The 19,830-nt window shown below is 31.3% G+C and overlaps 1 protein-coding gene across 1 annotated transcript in view; it reads right to left on the bottom strand.

Moving 5' to 3' along the window:
- Window positions 1-1,517: 1,517 nt before the first annotated feature.
- The window catches only part of LOC106472270 (constitutive coactivator of PPAR-gamma-like protein 1), a 28,185-nt gene continuing 9,872 nt past the window's right edge, over window positions 1,518-19,830 (bottom strand). Inside the window, exons 5-13 of the mRNA XM_013932896.2 lie at window positions 19,259-19,331; window positions 18,048-18,111; window positions 9,643-9,808; window positions 8,076-8,328; window positions 7,655-7,766; window positions 7,146-7,352; window positions 3,896-4,097; window positions 3,527-3,671; window positions 1,518-2,025 (exon numbers count right to left, since the gene is read on the bottom strand). Of these exons, the coding sequence (XP_013788350.2) occupies window positions 1,917-2,025; window positions 3,527-3,671; window positions 3,896-4,097; window positions 7,146-7,352; window positions 7,655-7,766; window positions 8,076-8,328; window positions 9,643-9,808; window positions 18,048-18,111; window positions 19,259-19,331 (1,331 nt within the window). The 3' untranslated portion in view covers window positions 1,518-1,916. The remainder of the gene's footprint in view (window positions 2,026-3,526; window positions 3,672-3,895; window positions 4,098-7,145; window positions 7,353-7,654; window positions 7,767-8,075; window positions 8,329-9,642; window positions 9,809-18,047; window positions 18,112-19,258; window positions 19,332-19,830) is intronic.

Genomic DNA, 19,830 nt, shown 5'->3' with positions numbered 1-19,830 from the left:
AACTGACCTGTACTATTATTTCCCTTCTGAGTATACTGCAACTTACCACTGTATTATTGTAACGTGCGACCACACAAGAGTATACTGCAACTTACCACTGTATTATTCTTGTGTGGTCGCACGTTCATGCTTGACCTTAAAATAATTTGGAAGAATTAGCCAATTCAAGTAAGCCACCAATAAAACCTAATTCACCAAATTCTGACTTGAAGAAGTAATGAGCGGAACAATGAAAGAACAAAACAAAATTAGCAGCATTTACATTTCCTTCACAGCATACGAAGTAAAAACGCTGCCCTAATATATATGGGAGATAAAACACTGACCCCTTCAAATTGGACAAGAACTCGTTGATAACTGGATACTCTCACCCACAAGTTGGCTAATAACACAGGCCTGTGATGGTTTTATTATCTAGAAAGCTTTACACGTTCTACAGTGATTCCTGTATGCTGTATCCGAAAATGATATCCAGGTTTCTCCTTCTTGTTGAGATTGTTCACAAAACGTATTATGTACTTTTACATAAGTGAATCATTTTCATTGAAATCGGGTCACATTTTATTATGTTTAAAATGCTGACAACCATTGGCTATAGATTTCTGTAGATGAATCGCGACGTGAGAGTCTTATTGATCGTTATAGAATCCATGAGAAACACCCTGCTAATATATATAAACGGTTAACAGGCTGCATCATGTGTCATTTCTGGATAGTATTTGTTTGTGCGTGCACTCCGACATTATGTTTTGTTTTCAATATTATTTATTTGTTGCTATGGCAACAAGAGATTGTGTAAATGACCCAAACACATTCTGTTATATTTGTGGAAAATTTGATCTAAGTAAGATTTTTTTTTTCTTCCTGATTTGTAAAAAATCCTTATGTGATAGAAAAAAAATTAATATTATTTTCAAAATGTGCTGTAGTTGAATTATGGAAAAGCCATGATTAAAACCCAAACAACTTTTATGAAGTTTAAATTTGCAGGCCTGTGTCATCGACGTGGCTGCATCCAACAGCAGAGCACTTGGAATACCGTTAAATATTCAGTAATAAGTAACACTGAGGAGCAAGGATTGTACTTCAGAACACACACAATAATAGGTTTGCAGTGAAGTTTGTTTCAATCATCTCAAAAAAATCCTATAAACAGATAAAGGTAAATTAAAACATTATATGTAATGCAATATGATCTGTAACCTTACATTTTTTGCCTCTGCACATATTGATATTTTAACCACAGAAAGTTAACTTGAAAGATTCAAATAAAAGTTTCATACAATACCCTAAATCAATTCTAGTGGCATTGTAAGTGGTGAGTTACGGCTTAAGTTTTACGAATTTCAAAAACTTATCAATTCAATTGAATCAACCGATCATACTCTTCCATAATAATAATAATAAAATTAACATTTTTTTATTTAAAAACAAAATACATGACTGCATAAAAAATTTATCATTACAAGGTTGAAAATACAGATTTTATGTATAAGAGAAAAAGTTTGTAAGCTTCATACAAAATATTTTTACTTTCATAAAAATGCCCGAAACTTTTTATACACATAAAATCTGTGTACATTAATACTTTACGTCATCACTGATACACATCAAAAATTATTGTGCATACTTAAGAGTGATCTTTTTTGTAAACTGCTAAAAATAAACTGCCAGTAGATAAATCAGTTACCGATTTCTATTGACTATTGCTTAGTACACCACTTTTTCAGAGATAGTACCTCACTGAAAATCTTCCTAGTTCACTTAAGAACAATTTCTCTGATCAAATCTTCTTTTTGTACAGGAAATACTCTAATCAATCAACAAATACGTACTTTCACATAAAGTGTACTGAATATGTTTCAAAATGGTTGACAGGGAAAATACACTTAGAATTTCTACATTGTATCAATGTATCAATGAAGTGAGATAAGACTTACAGCCAAACCTGGGTTACAAAACTTAGCTGTGGAAACTTGACGATACGTGCATCCACGCCCCTTAGGAGTTGTAAAAGCACCATACCTTCATTAAAAGTTGTATAATAAAATAAACATCAAGGTATAAACAAATTAATTTCCAATTAATTCTTATAATTAAAATAATTTGTGTAATTTCATTCATTTCGTTTAATGCTTCAACAACTTCAATTTAAAATAATTTTATATTCAGCTCTCAAATTACGTACTTTGCCCAAATGTATATCTAAACTTCTTAATAAAAACTTTTCAATTTGTAAAATCACAATTTAATATTCTAATAATTACACATTAACTAAAAATCTACAAGATTAAATCTTTCAGCCCAATATATCTGAATATAGTCAAACTTCCAGTATACTTCCTTAACAAAATATTTTATATGTAATTACAGAGTTGAGTATGTTATATTAAAATGATTTTGAATATGCAAATTTGGAAGCCGCATGACAACCACAGCTGGTATAAGGTTGTGATGGAACACCATGTATAACAGCTACATTTTGACTTTGTTTGGCTTTTCTTAGGAATTGTGATACAACCAAAATCTGATTGCATTTGAGAAGGGTATGTAACAGTCCTTTCTGAGGTAAGATATTCATACACTCAGATCATAAAGATGTGTTCAAATAGGAAATTTCCGATTTTCAAGACAGTGATACTGATTGTACTTAATGGCATTGGAAAACAAAGGAATATGGACCATCCAAGAAGACACCTGTAACAAGTCGTACTCCAGATGTGGTAAATAAAATGTGGCATCTTGTAACAGATGAGAATCCACGAACACAAAGGTCACCTATATTCCCCAGGCAACAGTACACAACACAATTAAGAAAATTCTCTTGGAAATAAGGCAAACAGGATATGGTTTCACCAAGATAAGGCTTCCAGTCACATCCATATACCACCCATTCAACCATTACATACTCCAAGCAGCTGGAGTATGAAATGAGTAGTTATGCCATTCTATACTAGTCAATTCTCTAGTTACAATACCTATGAATCTCTATGTGATTGGAATTTTGAAATTGGCACTGGAAAACTATCATACTCGCATGCTTGATGGATAATGTACAGTAGGAGGGAAGGAATGGTGTGATTTGGACATGATAGCATTTTTCAACGGAAATTCCACCCCAAGGCTATTCTAAAGATGCCAGGTCATCAGAAAGAGCATGATTGAACATATCCACATGGACTGTAATGATCTGAAGGAACTTCCAAATCATTTTAATATAACATATTCAACCCACTGTACAACTATAAGAAATTTCTAGAACCTTCTTCCCCAAATTCTGATTGAATTTTATGAGCATTTTTTGTCATTTAGAGTTAATGAACACAATACAGCCACTTTTGATTAGAATTCAAAATATTTTCAAGCTACCAATATTAAATCATCCTTTAAACTTTCTACATCTTTGAGCTCACGTTACACAGATCCTCCGGAAGAGCTCTTGAATTTCTGGATACCTCCAGACTCATAGACCTTTGGAATTTATATCTACAGCTTTCAGCTTGAAGTAGTACGAAATATTTTCTACCTTCGAATCCCAGCCATGGTACCAACTTGGCGAGGCATGGAACTATTCCGAGAATGAGGAAATCTACCATAATTTGGACCCCAGCTCCCAACAACAACCCCAGCTACTTCTAACTGTCCACCATTAGAAATCATGTGACGAGCATCTAAGAAAAAAAATATATATATAATTGAGTAAACTAGATCATACTAAGCAAATCACTCTTCCAACAGCAAGTTTGTATAAAATCTCAAAATTAATTTGTTATTGGTTGCTGCAATGATCAAACAGTTCTAATATCAGTCAAGTTTAAAGAAATAGCATAAAGATAGAGAGAGAGAGAGATAATGATGAAATTAAATAAGAAATAACATATTTTTTAAACAGTACCAGTAGAAGGTTTAACTGGAGCACCCCGTCCTCTTCCTCGGTTGGGTCCAGGTATATTAATACTTGGAGGCTGACTGCGCGAATAATTAGATATATTTGGACCAAGATATTCCATTGGAAGTAGAGGAGGCCGAGCAAATTGTGGCTTGAGACCTTCTAAGACAGCAATTCGCATCCGCTCAACTGTCGACACTTGATCAATCTAAAGAAATGTAAAACACAATTTTCACAATGTAATCATATAAACAAACTTCAGATACTCTAAAATGAGATATAAATTCTAAAATAACATGTTTAAGACAATTTAAATATGGAACTGTCAGTGCCATAAAACATGTGCATTTGTATTATTTTAAAATCAGTAGGTTAATACAGATTTAGCTGCTTGTCATAAAGTTTCTTACAAAACAACATAATATAAGCTAATATTAATAAGTTTCAAACAAATAAAATGGAAAAATGATATAGAAAATTATTTACTCTCCTATTTTACATATTTCATAAATAGAAAATGTTTGAATTTTCCAAAGTTCTGATTTGTAACATCCTAAGTGTGTAAATCCAGCCTATTTCATGGAAAATTTACAATGTCTTCTACCTGGTCTTGTCGACGGAAGGTACCTCCCAACTTTCATAAAAAGCGGAGAAAATTCTAAATTCTGAAACCTGTTTTCTGATTGGTCAGCTACAAAGAGAACATGTATCATGAATGCAGTTTTGTTGTTTTCAAATCAGGTTCATTCCAGTTTATGAGGACAACCCATCTTTCGTTTGAAAGGGCCAGAACTTAGTAAAATCTTAGCTAATAAAGTACAGATTTACCTTATTTATTCTCTTTATTTACAAACAGTTCAACTCTTTTTTATCTATTTACATTTCTTTTATTTGAAATAATCCTACTACTACCCAATGATCAGTCACCATATACATTGCTTCAATATAATGTTTCGTTTTCATCTTTAATTTAACACCATGTCCTGTCTCTTTCATTTTACCTGTAAAAAACTGCTACACCTATCTTTGTGCATATTCGACCTCTTTCTTTTTTGTGGAAATACAAGTTTGTCCTTGAATTACCGCATACCAACCTTAACATTGAGCCCCTTGAATAATGAAAAATGTCCCAAATTCAGATAATAAAAATATAAAGCGTTTACAGGTTTTAAACAGTATCAGTAGGAGGTTTAATTGGAGCACTCTGTCCTCTTTCCTGGTTAGGTCCAAGTAGTGGATAAAATTCAAGGAAACTTGTATAAATATTTAAAATATATTAAAAGACTCAACGATCAATGTTGTATAATATACAATTAAAATTATATTTAAAAACAGTCATAAAAAGGCACCCTACATGTTTCAAAGTCGTTCATGTCAGTCCAATCACAATTTATAAGAACGTTCTAGGCCCTATAATGACCTTAACACTACTTCCTCCATTATCAGTTGCAGTCAACCTGATGCCTATGATTATATGTAATATTGCCCAATGCTACAATTTCAGGATGGTGAGGCAAATCTTAGACACTTTCCAAGAACTTCCAGTGTAAATATATGATGGATTACAAGACTACATTCAAACAGGAAATAAGGTTGAAACATCCTCTGGAATTGGATCAGGGAATTTTAATAAAATAGGTGATTGAATGGGATTACAGTTTTACTGACAAATGTTTTCAAGAAAAAAACAACAGTTGATTTTGATATGTGGTTAAAAGTTAGGAACTTTGTAGCTTATAAGCTTTTATCAACTTCAGATCCTTATTATCTTGTTAGCAGCACCAGTTTCAACGCAATGCCCTTTTTGGGGTGAAAGGTTCTCTTACACAACCACAGGCTTCACTTTTGTGGTTTGTTTGGATATGTTGTAGTAAATTTACCTTTAAAGGGTTTTCACAAATGTACACAATAAATTTTTTGTCACTCAATGCCAGATAGTAAAGTGTAACAGAAGCTCTTGACATTACCAATGAATCACAACCTGACAAAAATCATGAAAACTCATGTACAGTAGTATGATAAGTTGTCTTCTCTAAAAATGTTTCCCCAAAAAATGTGTCTTTCATTTTTTAAATTTATATTAAAATAGATTAAAGTTTATTTTCAGAGCAAACAAAGTTTACTTGATAAGGCTCAAAAAATGCCAAAACTAATTATTAAAAATGAAAGGAGATGCAGGAAAAGCTTTAATAATTGTAAGATAACATTTAAATAGTTTTACATTACATAAAATTATTTTTGCATGATCCTTTTCAAAGAGAGAACAGCTCGTAGGGTGGTCATAAAATGATCTAAACCTATTTGATTAATATTCCATATTCAGCTCTAATAAAAAACATTGGCTTGGAATAGTGGAGTTAACCTTTCTCTAGAGGAATAAACAGTTTATTTCTGCCACAAAAGTACATAACAGCAGAGATTCTGTTAAAATTTATTATACTGAAACTTATAAAGAAACTACTGTTTGAATTATCATTTACAGAAAAAGGCATCTTGCTTTATTCTAGGAACCTACACTGGATTACTGACACAAGAAGAAGAAAAATCTATTTATACATGCGAGTTTCATTCTCGTAATTTTGATTTGTCATTTTTGTTCAGTCGCAAGATTTACTTTTCAGTCTCAAGTTTATGCTACATGTCTCCTATTCCTTTACACAGTTACGATAAAAGGCCCATCTTGTTGTCTCATATAAATCAATACACAAAAGGCATTTTTGTTCAATATCGGAACTTATCAGCCAAGTTGGATTTACAGCAGCTAAATTTATACCTGAAATACTTTATAAATGTAGTAAAAGGTATTAAGCATATTTTACATACCAGATATGTTTTTGGTATTGTACAAAAGGCCTCTAAGGCAGTAATTTGTGACACCCAGAAAGTATGCAATACTATTTTTACACACCTTTGATGACAAACTTGTTGTAGTTAGTATTCAGTTAATTCTATTATTAAACCATGCATTGTACTGACCAAAGTTCTATTAGACAATGCAGTAGTTAGTATTCAGTTTATCCTATTATTGAACCATGCATTGTACTGACCAAAGTTCTATTAGACAAAGCAGTAGTTATTATTCAGTTTATCCTATTATTAAACCATGCATTGTACTGACCAAAGTTCTATTAGACAAAGCAGTAGTTAGTATTCAGTTTATGACACTTAACGAGAACATGTAAATGAAGAAAAAAGACGAGAATATTCCTACAAATAAAGTCTCGAATTAACAGGAATCTTTAATGTTGAAACTAACCTGGCCATCACAGACATCAACAAGATTTTTGGCTCCTGATGCTTTCAGAAGTTTCTGATGAAATAATTTGCCATCGAAGAAAAGCCAGGGACAACACATCAGCCACGGGATTGGAGAACCACAAGCATCATTAGCAAAAAGTGCACATTCAACACCTTGCATAAACATAGCTGCAAGTTCAATACCTCTGTTGGTAATAATCGGTAGCTGAATGGATATAAAGATGAATAGATGAAACAGTAAAAACAAATTTTATGCATAACATACAATAAATTCGGTTGTTTTCTAAATGAATAGAATTAGATAATTATTGTTTTAAAAAAATTATTAAAGATGATGAGTAATTTTATTATTATTAACCATTAATACCTAAAATATTTCTCAAAACATTATTATTTGTGTTCCAGTGGTTAATTCATAACTAGGGTTATAATGAAAATAAGAATAAGGATAAACGAATCAGATTTAAGAAATAGAAAAAAAAACAATAATATAATGATGAAAATTACCTGCATGGTCTGAGTAAACTGGGCATTCATGAGATGAGGTGAAACTGCTTGGGCTAGAAAAGCATCCAACTCTTGTTTCCTCAGGATTGGACGTTCATCGGCCATAATGTATCTATACGTATTAAAGATAGAGGAAATCGGTGTTTTTGTTGGTTTGTTTTTTTAACTACTCTGTAACAACACTGACATTTTGAGAGATAACAGTTATCTCAAAACTATTTCAAAACTTTAAGGTAAGAATTAAAATATTCTATAAACAAAGTTAATGACCTAATTAGGAGATAATTTTATTTCAGTGACTTGTACTTAAATAAATTTTTAAGTCTTCACGTTTCTTTTATTAAATTAAACCACTTAAGAGTTTTTTTTACTTAAACAACAATGTACTTCACTTCTAAGCAATTAAAAGAAAACATATTACCTGAGTACACAACACATAACTAGCATATGCTGTGGCACGTACGATGTGTTCAGCATCAGTGGAGAATCACTTCTCATGCAAGTTAAAAAAGCTCTCATACGTCGCTTCTTCTCATCAGGGCTTGCTCCAAACCATAAACGTTGGATGGTCGGCACTGCCCACCCCAAAGGCATAGCTGGGACAAGGTCAGGACTGTTGTACTGCTTATGTTTACTCCAAGTCCATTCTTTCACAATTACATCAGGAACTTTTTCTGGGAAACACAAAAAAGGTATGTTCTCTTTAACACTGCACTTTAAAAGTTAAGTAACATAAACAAAAAAAGACATAATTCAGTATTGTATTGTACACATATTAAGGAATCTTGCAAAACAAATGGAATTAATAAACAGCTAACAGATGGCAGTGTAACAAGTTGTAGGATGGTATTTCATGTCATTATTTAAACATGTATAGTATGAGTTACGAGCAGTCTGACTGGATTGTCAGACTAAAAATGAATACTTTACTAGCACTGGACAGGATTCTAAAGAACAAAGTCAACAATTAAAAAAAACATCACTAAAATGTTGTTTTTTTAACAAATCTAGAAGACTTGAATCATAATAAAATATGCATAATATCAACATTCAGACTTTGGTTTTTAGTAGAAAATCACTTTTATAAAACAAAATAATTATTTAGTTTCACTCCCATGATTTTATTTAAATACTCAGCAAAATTTTCAAGTTTCACTTCTTTGATACAATAATCTTAAACCTTATGTTATTATTTCCATCAATATTTTTTTTAAGTCTCTCCTTATCTATTTTCAAGTAAAAATAGATATTATGGAAAAGGGAGGGGTGTTTATTTAATTGAAGCAACAGAAATTACATACATTTATAGCAGAATTATTTTAATTGTATCTTAGAGAACTGGAACAATAACTAGTTCACAATAAACCCTGTCTTTTACCCAACTTGATCAAATAGACCTATCTGGCTGTTTGTATAATATGAATCCTAAAATCTTACAAACCATAAAAAAGGTGTTTCTTCTGTACAGGTTGTAAACTAAAAGTAGTTATCAATGATGTTAATGCTAAAAAGCTATTAATATTACATATTTTGTTTCTGCAATTACAGTTTGCAAGAGTAATAAATACACATGTAATTTATTTGAAAGGCAAGGACCACTAGATGAACAAAAGAAAACTTCATGACTCCATATGAATTAAAAAATAATGGAGGTTGTCAGAAAAGGAAGAAAACTTTTTGATATAAAAACCTAATGCAAACATCATTAAAAAATGGACATTTCTGAATATCAAAACTAAACCATAAGAAACACACAAACACAAAAAGATCTAGTCTATCATCATACAAACCATCTGTTTATACACATAAAAATACACACACACATCACCAACAAAATTACATCTTGCTGAAATCTTCCTAAACTAACATCCAGACAGACTTCTTCTAAATTAGTCAAACTTTATCAAAAACTAAAAACTGTGATTTTGTTTTATCTAAACATTCTACAAGTTAAGCTGTGTGCATGGTCCTTAACCAAGTTTCTGTACCTTCCTTCCCCTCTTGGTCCTTCTTCTGCTTAGCCATGAATTGCATGTGGTGAAGGTTAAACACAATGGCATACACTAACTGTCGCAATGGACGAAAAAGCAGTGCTCCTGGTGGCAGGACTCGCGGTACTTCCTCTTCTATCACAACAGGAATTTTAATTTCTCCCTGAAATGTTCAACATCAGTTGTGTTAATGTAGTCACAAATTATGTATAGTTTATAAAATCAGAATCAGACAAAGCTTCGTACAACTCTGCAGTTTCTTGAGTTTAATACATAAATATTATTTTTTAAAATGTAGTAAAGAACTTCAGTAAATACTGCTTGAAAACAACAAAAACAAGAACATCAAATATAATCAAATCTCTCTTTTTCTGATGACAGAAAGAATTAAAATTATTTGAACATCACATTTTGAAAATGTAGTGCTCGAAACAGAATCTATACATTAAAAATTACATATTACTGTTTCTCGGGTACAAATGAATCTTTAGGCTAAAGGCTGCTGTATTAACTAATTTCAACACAAGAGGGCAGTAAAGCATCAATCTATATAATTATTACTGGTTGTTGGGGTTCTAAGAAAATGGGTTCGCAACATTAAGTGATCAATGTCAAATTAAGGTTAACCAGAGGTTCACATGGTCAGTTTTTACGTGGAAGCAAATTTCTTCTCTTTATACAGCTATTGGTCAGTCCAAACAAGTATGAACCAATCATAACATGTTACAGTTCTAAAAGACAATTCCTAAGAATGCTTATTGGTAGTAAGTAGACCAATAGATCCAAATCCATTTCTTGTTAGTTTTTTTCACATGGATATTCTTTGTTTGTAAGAAAAAGTGTATAAAGTATGAAAACAAACGTTTTCTGTAAAGTATTGGGCTTATGTGTATATCACCTGCACATTAAAGTATTGGGCTTATGTGTATATCACCTGCACATTAAAGTATTGGGCTTATGTGTATATCACCTGCACATTTTGTTGGTCAAAACTATAATTTTTTTTCAACCTTCGTTATTTATGACAACATAAAGTTCACATGCATAATTAAAAGTTAAAATCATAATTTTTACCACAAATATCGATGTAGGCTTATGATTCTAAGTGAACTACACAATACCAGCACTACATTTCGTGGAACCACTTAATCAAAAACACTATACATAACTTCATGTACTATCAAAAAATATTAGATCTTGGTAGGTACCAGAACAATTACATAATATTAGACAAAGTCAATGTCATAACAAAACTGTATTTTTTACTACTTAGAAACTGTACTATTGACATATAAACCCTGTATGTTTAACTATATAACATACATGTACTGTTGAAACATGAATGTTACCTACATAAAATGATTTTAATTATAACTCGTACTTGAACTTACCACTGTATTATTGTAACGTGCGACCACACAAGAGTATACTGCAACTTACCACTGTATTATTGTAACGTGCGACCACACAAGAGTATACTGCAACTTACCACTGTATTATTGTAATCTTTAAAGTTCTCCTTATATGTGTTCCTAGAATGTATTTATACAATGTCATATGCATCCACAGTTCTTTGTCACTAACATTGGACATAGAATGTCACAGAAAGAACCAAAACAAATTATTGTTGTTTCATGTGTTGTGACCTTTAGCAGGTAATATGTCTGTGGTATTACATTACAATAAGACCAATAGTAATTTAAACCACACCATTCTTTATTCGTCCAATAAGGGCTTCTGGTAAGAAGAGCATATAGCAACATATTATCTACAATGTGTTTGTTGTATGCCACTGTTTACGAAGCCTTTTGCTCAAGACCAGAACATTTAAGACTCGTATTTTCATCTCTTACAAATAACTCCTTGAATGACATTTTTTTCAGTATGAGAACTCGTCAGTTGAGTTGGACTTGCAGTAACTAAATGTTCACCTGAAGTGCTTTATAAATGTAGGACAAGGTATTAAGGATATCTTACATACTGGATAACATCTTCAGTTGATCATTTTATTGTATGTCCGTAAGTAGGTCAGCAGTAAGTTTACAGAGTTATGATGCTAAAATCTAGGGTTTGATTCCCTGTAAAGGACAGGGTTGAAATATTGTGTTGGTTATTTACAAAACAACATGTCTCATGATGTAGAATGTCTGAGCTGGCAGAGTATGGTAATTAGTCGGAAACCTGTGACATCACATTAAGATTTTAATGTAATTTTACGTACACATTTCCCAGCAACTGTCATATTCTGCCAGTTAATTCATCCTGCACCTTGACGTATGACTTTTATCTAGATTGTTTTGTCTCGCATGACCTTTCAATAGTTCAATCCCTACCATGAAAAGAAGTCAGTGGTTTAAAGAACTTGATTTATTTCTGTGCCAACTAGAAATGAATCAATTTTTTTGCACAAACTGAGCAGCCTAATTTTTAGCTGCGGCATAGCAGCTCATAGAACAGCTCTAATGATCATAGCTTGTTACATTAGCCTCAGTATATCATTAACTACCATCTAATGATCAGAGCTTGTTACATTAGCCTCAATATATCATTAATGTTACATTAGCCTCAATATATCATTAATGTTACATTAGCCTCAATATATCATTAATGTTACATTAGCCTCATTATATCATTAACTACCATCTACTGATCAGAGCTTGTTACGTTAGCCTCAATGTATCGTTAACTACCATCTGATGATCAGAGCTTGTTACGTTAGCCTCGATGTATCGTTAACTGCCATCTGATGATCAGAGCTTGTTACGTTAGCCTCAATATATCATTAACTACCATCTAATGATCAGAGCTTGTTATGTTAGCCTCAATATATCATTAACTACCATCTAATGATCAGAGCTTGTTACGGTAGCCTCAATGTAGACAGTGGTTCAAAGTTTTGTCTTACTTTCTGGCAGTCACGTAGACAGTGGTTCAAAGGGGTTATTTGATGGTTACCTGAGATAGCTACCCATAATTTTAAAGTGATACCCTGCATTCAACACCACCCATCAGCAACTCTTGGGCCTCTCTTTTTACCAATGAACAGAGGGATTGGCCATTACATTACCCTCACAACTTAAAGGTCAAGCATATTTGGCAATGAGTTTAGATCCAATTGTGAGTCAAGTGCCCTAATCATCAGACCATATCAGGCTTTTTTTTCATTGGTAAAATTAATTCTTTCTTTTGTGAAATTTTTTTAATGAAAATGTCCAAATTTTTCCTACATTGTGATATTAGTTTCTTTTGTATGATATTAAATTTTGCACTTTTTTTACTGATTTTTTGTTCATTTGTTTTTAAGCTCAAATACAAATAAACTAAACATACCAGATTAATTTTGAATGGGTAAATAATCTTTGGTTTGGTAAGTTTCTAATATTTTCACAATTGATCTTACTACTGGAATGACATTAACATGAAACTATCTTTAAAAAAAATTATCTGAATATAATCATTTCTAATAGTAGGTTTCTTTTTTTTTCTTTCAAAATGCCAAATATTTTTAAATCTTTTTTTATCACAGATTTACTGTTAAAAAAAACAACAATTTTTCACTACATGTATAAAGACTATGAAATTTCGCCAAATGTCAGAATGAAAAAAAGCATTATGAGGATCACCCTTCAAAAAAACCTTTTTTTCACAAATGACATATAAGTTTAGAATAATTAAAATTTATAATTCTGGAAAGGAAAACGGTTTCATTCGATCAGATTTTGTGGCACAAAAACTTTATTGACAACTGGCAACACAACACTCATAAATATACATCTCTTCAGCCAATAAATTTTCTCCATTCTATTCAAACTTCCAGCAAGCTTTAACTACTCTAACCCATACACAGTGCCTGTCTGCTATTGCAGTGAACTGTTTAAGAGTGAATATTAATTCTTAATTAGAAGAAAATAGAAAACTTAACATTCAAAGTCCTACAAAAACCAACTTCATAGCTAGGTCTTCAATTAACTATGATCTAGTGCTATACTGCTCTGCTGTAGATTTTCAGAAATTGTTACATCACAAAAAAAACGAGTCAAGAATAATTAATACAAGGAAAATATTTCAAATACGGTAAAATTGAAAAACCTGGAGAATCACTACGTGTAAAATACAATTGATGATAAAAATACACACAAAAAACAGTTCATTAGCAACTTATTAAGTCTTTCGTTTAACACATGTAACACTAAGTCACCTGTTGTAGTAGTTCATTTTCAACATGGAATCTTTCTTTCATTAAAAAACACACCATGCAATAAACCTTTTTTTTTCATTATAAGAACTGCAACATTTTCTATCCTGCCAAAAAAAAAAATGTCTAGCTGATCCAACCACTTTATATCGTTTAGAACATGCTAAATAATAATGAGAACATTTAATTCACAGCTAAATAACCTGACAACTAATTGAACTTTAGACGTTTAAAATACATTTTAAATGCAGCAAAAAATGCTTACAGTTATAAATCAAGGAACGGAAAACTAATAAGAATAAAGTCTGTTTTGTGTCTGAAGTTCAATAAAGTTTGACACCTTTTATCTATAAGTCATGCAAAAAGGGGCCCACAAAACTATCTTAATTCATTAATAATACAAATTATTATCTTTCGTCTAGGTATTGTAATTTTAATTAGTTTATCTACCACAAATTACATTACTGCATATTGTCACAAAAAATACAATACAATAGTTAAGACGAAGCAACCATTAGTTCGTTTTTTTTTAACCCCAAGTGCTTTAAAGACGGGAAACATTTCACACACACACTGAAAAAGAAATGTTCTTACAATTCCTTCCACTACTGGGGTACACTGGCAGTCCCATTTCAATTTAGATTTTCATTCCTGCCAGTTCTAGTACATGTTAAAGGTTATTTTACTAACCACAAACAAAGAAAAAAGAATGATTGATTAAATTTTATACTTAAATATTTTTCCCATTAGACATACATATACATAATAGTATCATAAGATTTTACACTTCAAATACTAAAACTAACATTGAAGTTTCATATTCGACACTTAAATATTAAAAAAAATTCAGTGACTAACAAGTTATTACAAATTTCCTTTCAAAAATCTACTTTAAGGATCACATCTGCAATTTGATGTTACACTGAATTTTAGAATAGCCTTGCAACAACAACAATAATAATACAAGTTTCTTAAAAGAACAATTAATTAGAAGCATATTCCTTTTCTTTACTAGTTTGTAATGTCCAGATATGTATTTAATAATATAACTTAAAAACACCATACCTTCTAATCTAAGTAGAAAAGTAAATGAATATCTTGAAATAACCAGTTTAACAAACCCTTAAGAATTATCTTCGTATAATCTGAACATCTACCAGACAACACAGTAACCTATGTTTAATTATTTATATCTAATAAAAAGTACTCAGTCAAAAATATATTGAGTGAAGATTTGCACAAGTTTATCTGTTGATCGAAATAGTTGTACACATCAAGCATCTAACATTTTTTCAACTCCATTCATATTGATGCTTCTTATTTATGTTCTAGTACAGTTTTCTTCAGTGTAATAAGGTTACTTCAGTGCTAACAATTATCCTGAACACTTAAAGAAAACAAAACAAAATATAAGAACGACTGGCATGTTCATTTTTGGTCAATTTTCATTACTTTTACAAAATGATATCAGTTCAATACTTCTACCACTTCATACAATTCATGAAGTCCATGTGAAGTGAATAAAAAGAAAATAACCTCAAAAAGTCAAAGATAACTTACATAGCTCAGTAAAAAAGTTAATCAAAGAATGTATTCCTGAAAAGTCATATCTAGTAGTATGAAAATATTGAATCAAAATAATACGAGAGAAATTATAAATATCTATGAACGCAGTGACAAAATTCCATCAAATTGAGTTCAAGATTTCATAGAAATATACTAAATACATACTGTATGTTTTCAAGTTCATCAAAATTCCATTTTCAGATATTTTATGAATTACTTTAAAATGTAATAAATCACAAAATAATTTTCACTTTGTTGGATTCAGCCTTATATAAGATTTAACAATAGATTTTATTATTATTAAGAAATAAAACCAAAACACTTGTAAATTTTTTTAGATTACTTGTTTGTAATTAAGCACAAAGCTACACAATGGGCTATCTGTGCTCTGCCCACCACGAGTATCAAAACCTGGTTTCTAGCATCGTAAGTCCGCAGACATACAGCTGTGCAACTGGGGGGGCTTTTTTAATTAAACTTTAGTTGTATTTAACTTGCATTAATCTAACTTAAAGGCTTAAAAATTTCATTTGACAATATTTTTGCTATGATAAAAATGCTTGTTTGTAATAGCAGTATTTCATCACACCTGATGACTAACATACTAGAAGATACTTCCAAAAAATGACCAATTAAGAAAAAACAAGAGATTCTGATATTTTGTTCATTTCTTTTTCACTATGTATTTATCAACCTTACACATTACATAAATATAATAACTGTCTGTGAAACCTTGAAACTTTGCTTGTAAAAAATGAAACATTTCATTTTACATAATAATAGAGAAAAGAACACTGGCCAACAAAGTAATCTATGCTCCTTTATGAAATATTTATTTAGAAGCATAGCTATCATCTAAATGCCTCATAAAAATTCTTGCAAGCCTTACAACATTGAGTAAATAATCATATAACATGCTTATTTCAATCACAATTAGTAAATTACAGGTCAGTCTCTCTTCTGCATCTGATTCATTCATAATGCTCACTAGAGAATAACACTATGTAACCAACAAACTTAATATAAAAAAAAAGGCTTAATCACAAATTCCTACGTAAAATAAACAGGAACACCAAAAAATTAGAAATCAGCACAGGAGTTCACCTGGTGGGCCCCTTGATAACTACCGCGATTTCTAATACTTCAGACCTTATATTTATTTAAATCAATTTTAAAGACAAATATACACTTAGCGAAAAGTTTCTACTGTTAAAAACATAGTTAAAGTTTTTAATTTCATTAAAAGACACATAAAATGACTATAGTTCAAAGGCAACACACAGGATCTTAAGTGATATAGTTTTTGGTTCGTAATTTTTCGTTTGTATGTGTGGGTGTGAGAGAGTGTGTCATTCTTGTTTTGTTTTTTTACTCTCTTTGTGTCAGAGAGTCACAGCCTTGTGACTTTTCAAAATCTGACACCAATTATCTTGAACAAATAAAAAGATATACCATTTACATGCAGTCACTGAGAGAAATATCCATTACATATTATTAGTTACAAAAGGCAGATGAGAAATTAATCAACAAAGAAAAATCAAAGTAACAGAAGTTGATAATAATAATAATAAACACTGTTTGTCTCAAAATTACCTTTGGGTGCTTAAAGATTAACTAATTAAGCCCTTTGTGACAATCCATGTAAAGAAATCCGAGCACAGGTCTTGGCATATTACAACTGGCTTGTATTTAAAATGCTCTTTTAACATACAAAAACTTTGCTTACTGAATTCTCTGAAACTTTGTAGTGATTTAATTTAGCATTATTGCTTTGGTCAGTAAATAGAAAATATCAAATTCACTTACTGTTTAACCTGACCTCAGAAAAAAGTTGACGATGATACAATTGTCACTGTTTTTTTGGGGGGGGTTTGTTTTTTCCCCGTCAGATTTATTTTGTCTTCACGATAATTGTGGGATTTGAACATGAAGCTTCAAAATGATCTATTTGATTGAAGTGTAGCTGTTGCTAAAGGCTGAAGATAACTCCTTCCCAAACATTTAAGTCACTTGCTCCTAAGTCCACCTTCATATTCAGCCATCCTTCTCACTTTCAAAGCCGTTTCAGCACCAGTTGTCTTTAATGTGGGGGTTGTAGAAAGCCCCCTGGTGAGAATACTCACCATCAATTCCAGCCTCAAAAACTGATATATCAACAGCAGTTGATCAAGTAAAACAGCTATAACAAAATAACAAACAATAGAAAAATAACCTCTCCGTTTACTCGTGTTAAAAAAACAGTGCTTTTCACAACAGGAAGACCCTAAACAAATAACGATCTAGCTTTACCCCTGGTACTACTTTAATAATCTGCTTCATGGGAGCTTAGCTTAGACAAGGGACTTCCTGTTATAGAAAGCAGTCCACAAACTGAGTAACTTTCCTTCCTATTCCACCATTATATTCTGTAGGTGTAATCATAAAACACAGATTTCATATTAAATCAGTTGATTGACTCACCTACAGCCGAGATCATAAATAATTAGTGGCATTGATTCCCACCCCCCCGAATTTCTAGGTCAGTAGGAGGCTGATAAGGACTATTGTTTAGCTGCCCAAAGAGACTAGATTCATCACTTTTCTTCTTGTCCATAATTTCATCCGCATCATCATGCCTACCACTCTCGTCCTTGGAACTTACCAGATTGCCATTTATTATATCACCACCATCCAATGATATCAGCTGGCTTACTTGGATTGTTTTGCTGAAAAAGTTAATTATACTTAAATCATTTACAGTTATGAGTATCATTCAAAACTTTAAGTATTAGATGTCAAACATTTTTTTGAAATTACTATTAAAAAAATCCATTAAATAGCACTAGAAAAGAAAATATACGTTTCCAATATTCACTGGAGCAAAATAAAGATATTTCTACTTTGAAGAAACATTATTAATTCAAGTTCAACGGATTAAAGAGAGCTGCATAAACTACATCATGAAAATGGTAGAGTGCATCCTGGTGAGAGAAATATAAATCACCTCATCTTTCAAACGCTCACGTGTGAATTCAATTTCAAATAACATTTTAGACATCTCTCTATACAGGATTATATTTTTGGATAATTATTTACACAACATATTTTTCAGGGTAGAGACTGGTAAACTACAAAATGTTATTGGAATACAAATACTTAAGTACTTGTTAGCTTACGGTAGTGTATATTAGTTTGGGTTTTAGTTTTTTTTGATAGAAAATTTCAACTATTCTGATTCTGAACTGCAAAGTTTTAGGCACTACGTTTTATAAATAATATCACAAGAGGTTCTTGTTGTACATAAATAAATATTTTATAGACATACACAAGGAAAAAGAAAATTAGGCAGAGACAAGACATATAAAAACACACAACTTTCATTAAATGCCCAAGCCCTTACAAAGTTTTTATTCAATTTTCATAATAAAACTAAATTTGTTACTTCAATCTTATCACCAAAGCAAAGTTGTTTAAACTTCAGTAAATGTTATAAATTTCACAGGATTTGCTTAAGTCGATCACATATTCATTTCAGGAGTATTTACTTCTCGTACTGTATTTACAAAATAAACTCTAATAAAATTCCTTGGGAAGGGATAACTATCACTTGACAAACTCGATATAATCAATATTTGGATTTTATACTAAAAAAAAAAAAAGAGCTAACATATTAAAAATTAGTTACTCGAAAACAATTCTGTGCAAGTGTATTTGTTCAACTTAACTGACATTTAAAAAAATATATTTTCTTCCTGGAGATGCATAATTTTTTCTATACCTATAGCGAAAGTTTCATAACTCACCAGCATATATTTAAAATATTTATAGATGATTCTTAGAAAATTCTAACACACCTTAAATAATGATACTCACCTGTCAGAAGTTTCTAAAGTACACCCTCGTCCTAATGGACGTCTGACAGGTGATAAGTCGGGTGTTTCCATGCCTGATAACGTTTCCTTTCCCCCTTTCTTATTTTTATGCTTCTTTCTGCTTAAAACCTAGTAATTTCATATTTTTCATGTTTAATGCACACACATGTTTATATTTATTCACAAACACTGAATTATTTCATTAAAAATAGAAATCACTTCTATTAAGATATATCAGCCAGAAATTAAAATAAATGTAAGAATATAATACTACACCTTCTTAGTATTTAAAATAAAAAAGAAACACAAAAGTAACATGGACTATTTTTTTTACAAAAAAAAAATAGCAACAAAAACAAATCAATTCTAAATGATCATTAGATGAAAGTTTATGATATACTGAGGCTAGCGTAACAAGTTCTGATCAGTAGATGGTAGTTAACGATATACTGAGGCTAACGTAACAAGCTCTGATCATTAGATGGTAGTTAATGATACACTGAGGCTAACGTAACAAGCTCTGATCATCAGATGGTAGTTAATGATACATGACTGCCAGAAAGTAACACAAAA

The sequence above is a fragment of the Limulus polyphemus genome, unplaced genomic scaffold, assembly GCF_000517525.1.
Source record: "Limulus polyphemus unplaced genomic scaffold, Limulus_polyphemus-2.1.2 Scaffold5205, whole genome shotgun sequence".
In the NCBI taxonomy this organism is placed as follows: Eukaryota; Metazoa; Arthropoda; class Merostomata; order Xiphosura; family Limulidae; genus Limulus; species Limulus polyphemus.
This window is presented reverse-complemented; position numbering and strand designations above follow the sequence as displayed.